The following is a 9,165-nucleotide window of genomic DNA, read 5'->3' as shown; positions in this document are numbered from 1 at the left end:
AGGCTCCTCATGCGAGCTTCCCAAACGGGGGTTCTGATGGCCGGCGGGAAGAACCTCATTGGTGTGGGTGCTAGGTGTTCTTCGAAAATCCGGCACAGGTAACGGAGTGTCTTTCTGATGGCCAAGGGATAGGTGTCTTGGTGCCTAAATCCCGTAGCGGTTACTCGCCACGGCTGGATGTCGGGGTAGCGATCACTCCTGGCGATGACCAGGATCACCCTGCAGCGGAGGGTACCATGGTGCTCGTACTCTCTGCTGTAGTACCTTAGCGTTCCGTAACGCCAAGGCTCTCCAGGGCGTTGATCAACAGGCTGGGGAAGCCAGGTGCAGCTTGGCAGTCGCCCTGGGTCCATCCTTCCTTAGCCATCTGAAAACAAAGATAGGGTGAAAAACTTGCACAATTATTTGGGGTACACCAAGGGAGTAGATGATATTTATTACAACATGGTGGGGTACAGATTGCATGGTTACACGATTATTAAGGGCAAAGGTTCTAGCTTGGGTGCTACTCCTATCATGGGGACCCTTCCTCGATCCTAAGGGGGTGCTTCTTCAGTGGAAGATACTGATCCATCAAGTCTTCTTCAGTCTGAGTACCTTTATCCCAGTGGGATTCTTCGGGTTCTTCTTCTTTGGTCTGAGTACCTACATCCCAATGGGTTTCCATGGATCCTTCTTCTTCTTCTTCCTCTATCCATCCACCTATTCCTCTGCGAGCCTCGTACTCTCGCATTCGGGCTTGGAGAGCGGCCAGGGAATTCTCGGCGCGTGTGGCTCTTGCCTGTTGCTCTTCTAGTTCTGCCTCTTTTTCTTCTATTTGGACTTGGAGGGCGGCTAGGGAATACTCGGCGTGTACGGTTCTTGTCCGTTGTTCATCCAGCTCCTGGGTTGCCTTTTATGCTCTGTGGACTTGTTGCTTCAGTTGTGCCGCTTGCTCGCGGTAGAGCTCATCCAGGCCGGTGAGATAGATGGATAGGTGGGAGACCATGTCTTCTAGGTCTTCTTCCTCTCTCCCATGTCCTCTCATCCGGGCAATCCATGTGCGTCCTCTTCCTTCAGTCGGCGGGAAAAATCCCAGAGGAGTCCGCTGAAGGTGATGCCTGTAGATCACGCGTAGGCGTCGCAGGGCTTTACGGGCGGCTTTTCGATAGGTGTCCGGAAAGCGAAAACCAGTGGTGGAGATGAACCAAGGGTCCACATCTGGGTAGTGGGTGCTCCTCGCCACGAAGATCATCAGGTCGCACCGAAGAGTGCCCTTGGAGTCATACTCCCGGTAGAGAAACTCTGGCGGGTCCACAACTCCGATGCGTTCCAGACTGAGTATAAACAACTTAGGAAGGCCGGGCTCTGTGTGACAGATTCTGCCAATCCATCCATTGTCAGCCATCTGGAACAGGGCAAGAACCAAAGGTAAGTGTTTGTGTCAAGAAAGGGTTATGGATAGAAAAGTCCTAAGGTAAAGGGTCTGAAAACGGGTTTCGCTCCTAGGGTTACGTCCTACGGCCAACCTACGGCTCTGATACCACCTGAAGCGTCCCCTCATAAGAGAGAACTTAAATGTGATACAAACATCAGTCCCAGGAGGCTGATGCCACATTTATTACATCAGATGGTTCAATACCAAACAAACCTCCGAGGAGGACACTCGATACATATGACAATAAAAAGTAACCAAGCTACGACATAACACCAGACCGCAACCCACATGGGGTCTAGCTCGGGCTCAGAGTACTGCGTCAGCGAAAACATCTCGGACAGGGCCGGTTCCACAGGCAAGGTTGGGTGTAGAACGACAACCCTACTCGGCGTCGTCTGGTACGAAGTCTGGGTCATCCTCTGTAAAAAGTAAGAATGGGGTGAGTACAAACGTACTCAGCAAGTTCAACCACACCCACGGAGGGGGTTATATCAGAATAATATGCACAGGTAAAACAAGGATAAGGTTACGGTTTAATTTGCGGAAAGCTATATTTTATGCAGGGGTTTGTTTACCCGAAAACATTTCAGAAACTAGTTTTCGTAGTAACACGGAGTTCAAGTTTTAAACTGCTACCGGACTCCCCGTCCGTTGTAGCACACGGCACAACTGCCGGACACAATTCCAAAATAACTCATGCTAGCCCAACCCAAAGAAACACAAGTTATGTGACCACACCGTAACTCGCCCAATACCGTGGGCACGGCTATTTGAATAGCTTTTAACTCTGCAGAGGTATGCAACTTTACCCACAAGCGGGTACCACAACACGAGCACCGAAGTGTCGGTGTAGATCCCGACATAGCCATTACCCACCTTAGCTAAACCTGACTAGCCATCACGGGATGCACCAAGGGGTCATCGACCGTTCACTTAGGTATAACCGGGCATAAGTCACTCGGGGCTTATCCCTTCTCCTTAGTCACCCGTTGCTCCCAGCTCTCCTGATGGCTATCAAATTAACTAGTGGGATTTATGCTAAGCCGTTGCCCATTCAACGGTCGAGTGGTTTGCACGAGAGTGGAGTTAGGTGAGATGACACACCAACTCGGTCCTTAGACACGACAAGATGGAAATCTCCCTTCTTTGCCCTGCCACATTGGCACGAGCACACCAAATGGCAAATCCGTAGAAATGCCATCCATCCCGTCTGAACTTTCTTTACAAAAACACCACATTTATCCCATCCCACATACGCAAGCATTTTCTTTATAAAATAGTATCATGAGTAAAGTCCTAAGCGTCCTAATATCGATTAACGTCCAAGCAAAATCAGACATTAATCTAGGTGGTCAAGGAATGGTCATCACAAATCAAGGGGTGGCTATCCAACCGTGTTTTCATGCAAGCAAAACATATGCAATTTTATAAAACAGGCCATTGGGTTGTGTTTATAAAAACTAGGACAGAAACATGCATCAAAGGATGGGATTGAACTTGCCATCTTCGTAGCCTTCGGGGAGGTCTTGTCCTTCGGGCTCAGGGTCGCGAAACTGGTCCTCGCTCACTTGCTCGCAGTACTGCTCGTTAACGAGATCTCCTTCGTTCACACCGTGGTCTACGACGCAAACAAACAAGCACACAATCAAGACACAGTAAATAAAAGATTTATCGTCGAGCTCGAATCGGAAACACATAAAATATGGAGTATGGAGTAAAGTTTTCGAGTGGATTCCTAAAGGCATGGCCGAAACTGAGTTAAGAGATACTTGGTAAAGTTTCGGGTTGATCAGAGGTCGTTTGGTACATGAAATAATAGGTTGTGTAAAAGTCTAGGGGTCAAATAACGGTCTAGGGACCTGTTTATAAATATTTCAGGAGAACCAGGGGCCTATTTATGATTTCTTAGAAATATTTGGGCTTACTAGGAAGGTGTAGGGGCTTAATTATTATTAAGTTTAAATAGTGGAGGATTTGTTTGCAAAATAGGAAAACAGGGAGGGTGTCTTTGGGAAAAATGTTATAAAGGGAGGGGCTCTTTAGTAATTAGAGGGAAGGTGGGGGGTTTTGGGCAAAAGCCCTTCTCCTTCCTCCCCCCACGCTGGAAAACAGGGGAGGGGGCCAGCGTTCGCCGGCGGTGCCCAATCCGGCGACTCGGGGGCTCGGAGGCGGCCGGGACCGGCGGAAAAGGGGGAGTGGGGCCGGAGGACCCGGTGCCCGGCCATGGCTCAGGCCGTGGTGGCCCGAGGAGGCCTGGCCGAGGGGGCGGGCGGCGGTGAGCGGCGGCGGCCATGGCGGCGCCGCTGCGAGGCTTGAGGGTGGCCCGGGTGTGGGGGGAAAAAGGGTAGTGGGGTGCGGGGATTCCATCCCCGTGCTCACCTTGGGTAGGGGCGCGACGAGGAGGCGGGGTGGCGGAAGCAGGCGGCGGCGGCGTTAGGTTCTCTGGTGGCGGCGCTAGGGGAGCAGAGGCGAGCTATGGCGGTGGTGGTCGCTCGTGGTGGCGAAAGAGCGCCGCGGTGGGGGCCTTTTATAGCCCAATTAGGTCGGTGGGGTGGTGGAGGTAGGTGGCCGGCTTCGCGAGGTCCGCGGCGACCATTAATGGCGCCCGGCCGGTCTTGCGTGTCGCGGAGCGGTGCACGGGCGGCGAGGCGGTGTAGGGGTGACGGGATGCGAGCGGAAGCGGCGAGCACAGGGCGGTGCTGTGCGGCCCAGGGCGGTGGCGCAGGCGGCGAGGCCGCGGAGAGCACAGGGCGGTGCTGCAGTGGGGCGGCGCAGCGACGGGCGGCGCGCGGCGTGGCCAGGCACGCACGCGGGCACGGCGAGCGGCGCGGGTATGGTCCGGCGCGCGGCGCGGGCACGCGGTGCGCGTGCGCGTTGTGGCTCGGCGCGACGTGTGCGTGCGCATGCGTGGTCGCACGGTTGGTCGGAGCGGGGTGCTGCGGTGCGCGCGAGAGCGGCGAGTAGGAACAGACCGGAGCGGGGCAGAGCAGGAAGGCGTGGCGCGCGCGAGGGGCGGCCGGGCCAAGGATGTGCGGCAGAGCGAGGAGGGGTGATGCGGGCCGAGCCGCGCATGGTGGCGTGACGGGGTGCGGCTCGGGCAGGAGAGACGGGGAAGGAAGGGAGGAAAGAGAGAAGGAAGGCAGGGAGAAAAGAAATAGAGAAAAGGGAGAAAAGAAAAGAAAAGAAGGCAAGAAAAGGAAAAATGGAAAAGGGAAAAGAAATAGAGGAAAAGAGAAGAGAAAAAAATGGGAAGGGGGGAAAAGGAAGGAGGGGGAAAAGCGGGCACGCGCCGGCGGCGATCGCGGGGTGCGCGGGCCAGCGGGCGGCGTACGCGGTCGGGTGCGCGCCAGGGAGGAGAGGGAGGAAAAGGAGAAAGAGAGGGAGAGATTCATGGCGGTCGGACGCGACGCGTCGCACTGGATGGGAAATGGATGGGACGTGCGTTGAAATCGGATGTCGGGTCGTTTAGGAGAAATCCTGGGACTAGGGTTCAGGGTTTAAGGAGGTGTCGAGCTCGACGACGAAAAACAACTTTAGCGCACGATTTATTTTAGTAAATTTTTGGGATGTTACATAATCGTGGTACCCGACACCGGCCACGCTCCACGGTCAGGAGCCAGCCCCACAGCCGGCCCGCTGGTGCTCGGCGGCCAGCCTCCCCAACGCACCTGTAGCGCCCGCAGCTAGGCCGGCGGGCCCCTACGGCAGTGGCACCCACAGCAGCCCCGCATGCCAGCGGCCCGCTTGTCGGCCAGCCCCGCTCCCGCAGGTGCCCGGTGGCTAGAATAGAGGAAGGGAATAAAGAGAGAAAGGAGAGAAGAAGAGAGAGGAGAGGCTAAGGACCAAGGAGCCGGTGGGAATCTGGGAGATGAGAGGATAAAGTGGATATAGAGAGGAGCCGTAGAGGGGACGTAGTGCTTCAATAGCGGGTGAGGGCCTTTAGTACCGGTGAAGCCTCCACCTGGTACTAAAGAGGGTCTCGTATATTAATACCGGCTATGAACACCAACCAGTAATAATATGTCACCTTTAGTATCGGTTGATTCCACCATCCAGTACTAAATGGGGTCACGGAGAATGCTAGGGATTTACTCCTTTGACCCGGTACTATAAATGTGGGCGTTAGTACAAGCTCAATTTGCAGCCGGTACTAACACCAGGGGCGAATGCCCCATTTTCTAGCAGTGCGGCTGCAATGTCAGCTGGTATTTTTGGCCTGGACCAATGGCCAGAGTTGCCTACTGCCCATTGAGAGCCTTTGGCACCGGGTTATGGCACCGCGTCCCTTTTTAACTTTAATGTTTCAATTATGATTAGATTTTATATATTGCTTTAATTTATAAATGGGTATATACCTTGAAACTTGTGATAATTGCTCAGTACCAAACGGCCAAGTAAAGAAGACTAACTAGTAGTTATAGATTGATATAATTAACTTATGGTCTGTAGAGACCAGCGCTAGCTACAGGATTTGGAGACTGTTCATCATTCATGACGATGATGTTCATATGTGTGGAAATTCAAAGGGGATTATGCATATGGGCTATCTCTTGTCTCTACCAATCAAGAAGCACCATGAATGTTCAAAACAACAGTGTATGTCTGATATTCAACTCGTCCATACTGCAGGTATTCATGGAATCATGAATGTAATGCCGCGTAAAGCAATTTTGTCCATCAGAAAATATCACAAACAAATGGAACTAGCAACATAATTCACCTCAATAAAGCTAGCAACACAAGTCATAGCCAAGCATGTGCCCCAATATTCAACCATGTGTTTCAGTTAGGTAATTTCTATAATAAGTAGTTCCTCTCCAAAAAAAAGAAAAAAGATCGCATGATGACAAGAATCAGCACTAAACCACTTTCCCTTAATGCTTTATGTGCTTTGGGTCTGTATCAGATATGTCTGACGATCGCGGGAAATAGTGGAATTCTTTGATCAGAGCATGGATGCCATATTTTTGCGTGAGACTTTTTACTCCAGCCATCATGGAAATGAATTCTTATGACGGTTGCAGGCCTACGGGGAAAAACATTCGTGAAAGGTTTTCCTTGACACAGCACATTATATTTTGTAGAGATCACCGCCATGAACTACAGCACACAAAAAAGATCCCAGTGTTTGACTCTCATGGAAAATGGTATTTTCATCTAGTCCGATTTGTGATAGGATTTTCGTGAGGATTGGACAACAAGGATCGGTTTCGTGGAAGGTTTGGCTATTTTCTTGTGGGTTTTTGGGCTCTTATTTTTTAGATTATGGAAAAAGATCAGGCCTTCATCATTCACAAGTCACGACGCTGAAATGGGCATGGGTCACTCTCTTCGGTCACTACTAGAAAATGGGCGACCGCCAAAAATTCCATTGTAGCCGGAACTAATGCGCATCAGTACCGGCACAGCAAGAGAATTGGCATTAGTACCGGGCCGGAACCCCCAGTTAATAATACCGGTCAGGCGCCCGGTACAGCCTGGTATCGGCCTACCAGTCCTAAATCGCTTTGTAAATACCATGTTTCTTTTTCTTTTCTTTTCTCATTTTCTTTTCTTTTTTTTTCTTCCCACAGCTCCGGTCATCACAAGGATCACAAGAGTACATAACAATCACAAGATTTCATTTCACAAGACTAGAAAAGAATCACAAGATCCGAATTCACAATAATTACAAGAGTTCACTGGCCGAATTTCCTAGCCTCTATGCCGCTGGAGGGGCGCGCCCCCTATGCCTCTGGCTACTCTGCCCCCGTTCCTCCACCGGGGTGGCCCGATGCCGGCAGGCCGCGCCCCTGCGCACTCTACTGCTAAGGTGGCCCAGTCCCCACTCCGCCGTTGTGGTGACCAGAGCCCTGCTCACTCCACCGCCAGGAAGGCCCGGCCACGCTCCGCAGTCGGGAGCCAACCCCGCACCAGGCCCGCAGGTGCTCGGCGGCCAGCCTCCCTAGCACGCCTACATCGCCCGCAGCTAGGCTGGCGGGCCCTTGCGCCAACGGCACCCACAGCAGCCCCGCACGCCGGCGGCCCGCTTGGTAGCCAGTCCCACTCCCGTTGGTGCCCGGCGGCTAGAGTAGAGGAAGGGAATAGAGAGAGGAAGGAGAAAAGAAGAGGGAGCAGAGGCTAAGGACTGAAGAGCCAGTGGGAGACTGGGAGAGGAGAGGATAAAGTGGAGATAGAGAGGAGCCGGAGAGAGGAGTAGCGCTACAATATCGGGTGAGGCCCTTTAATACCGGGTGAAGCTTTCACCTGGTACTAAAGAGGGTCTCATATATTAGTACTGGCTATGGACACCAACCGGTAATAATATGTCACCTTTAGTATCTCTTAATTCCACCATCCAGTACTAAAGGGGGTCACGGAGCATGCTAGGGATTTACCCCTTTGACCCGATACTAAATGTGCACGTTAGTACAAGCTCAATTTGCAGCAGGTACTAACACCAAGGGCAATGCCCCATTTTCTAGCAGTGCGGCTGCAATGTCAGCTGGTATTTTTGGCCTAGACCAATGGCCCGCGAGTTGCCCACTGCCCAGTGAGAGCCTTTGGCACCGGGTCATGGCACCGCGTCCCTTTTAACTTTAACGTTTCCATTATGATTAGATTTTATATATTACCTTAATTTATAAATGGGTATATACCTTGAAACTTGGAAGCCACAAACGGAACAAAGCATATAATAATTAAATTAACAGCACTCTAATCAATACAGCATTAGATATTACAAATAAGGTCATTTATTGTTTTGCACAATCTGTAAATAAATAAATAAATAAATAACTTAACCAGTCTGCTACATCACATTCAAAAATGAAGCACGCACAGCTTTGGTTACGCATCTAAATATAAACCATGACAAGAAATGTTAACTTAGTTGTGGTTATTTTCCCAAAACTGAGCTTGAAGCCAATCCACAACCTTCTTGTCCACCTGAAAAGCCTTAGCAAGAACATCATCTGCGATTGGTGGGTGGGATCCAAATACAGCATTGGCAATGGTTATCGCGCCAGGGTTCTGGCTGTTCAGTGCAGCGATGGCAACAGCTGGCTTGTCATAGCTCGGATTGAACTGGAAGTGGATTAGGCCCTGCGGGAACACGAAAACGTCTCCTTTGTTGAGCATCTTACTGAAGAATTTGTTGTCAGGGTTAGATGTGACGAAGCCAACATAGAGGGATCCCTCAAGAACTGTTAGGATCTCTGTGGCGCGGGGGTGTGTGTGTGGAGGGTTCTGTCCTCGAGGAGCGTAATCAATCCTTGCCATGGAGATGCCGAGGGTGTTCAGACCTGGGAGCTTCATCGCATTGATCAGGGTGACGTTTGACTTGACCTTATTCAGAGTAGTATCCATTGGCTTGTCCAGATTAGCTGCAAGGAAGAAGTCATCTACCTTCACATCCTTCATATCCTTGCATGGTAACCCATTGACCCGTACTGCATCAATGAAACAACATACATGTATGTGTTAGAAAGCTAATAATCTCTGGCTTAATTTGTTATAAGATATCAGAATGTGATCATGTGTTCGCTTCGATGTTACGTACCAGGTGAGTCTTTGTCAGCAACACAAAAGTCCTGGAGAGGACTGGGATCCGAAGCCACGGCCCCACAAGCGATCAAGGCGAGAAGAACAAAGTGAAGAAACAACTTGGAGGAGGCCATGTCTGGCTACCTCTTCACTTCTTCAGGAGGATGCTTTATTCTAGCTAGGAGGCTGCAGGTTGTGTCAGAGAACTTGTATGTATGGCTGAT

At 51.2% G+C, this 9,165-nt stretch overlaps 1 protein-coding gene across 1 annotated transcript; it reads right to left on the bottom strand.

Moving 5' to 3' along the window:
- Positions 1 to 8,146: 8,146 nt before the first annotated feature.
- On the bottom strand, positions 8,147 to 9,165 carry LOC120711631 (putative germin-like protein 12-4). The gene is made up of 2 exons (XM_039997228.1): positions 8,958 to 9,165; positions 8,147 to 8,847 (listed from the first exon to the last, which is right to left on the bottom strand). Exons 1-2 carry the CDS (start codon positions 9,073 to 9,075, stop codon positions 8,285 to 8,287), a joined length of 681 nt encoding a protein of 226 aa, XP_039853162.1. The 5' UTR covers positions 9,076 to 9,165; the 3' UTR covers positions 8,147 to 8,284.

This window comes from Panicum virgatum, chromosome 6K, assembly GCF_016808335.1.
Source record: "Panicum virgatum strain AP13 chromosome 6K, P.virgatum_v5, whole genome shotgun sequence".
NCBI lineage: Eukaryota > Viridiplantae > Streptophyta > Magnoliopsida > Poales > Poaceae > Panicum > Panicum virgatum.
This window is presented reverse-complemented; position numbering and strand designations above follow the sequence as displayed.

Bases quoted from the DNA above. Each gene is read 5' to 3' on its own strand.
- LOC120711631 (XM_039997228.1), bottom strand. From the start codon at position 9,075: ATGGCCTCCTCCAAGTTGTTTCTTCACTTTGTTCTTCTCGCCTTGATC. The intron at 8,848-8,957 runs GTACGTAACATC...TCATTGATGCAG, and splicing joins TGCTGACAAAGACTCACCTG to TACGGGTCAATGGGTTACCA.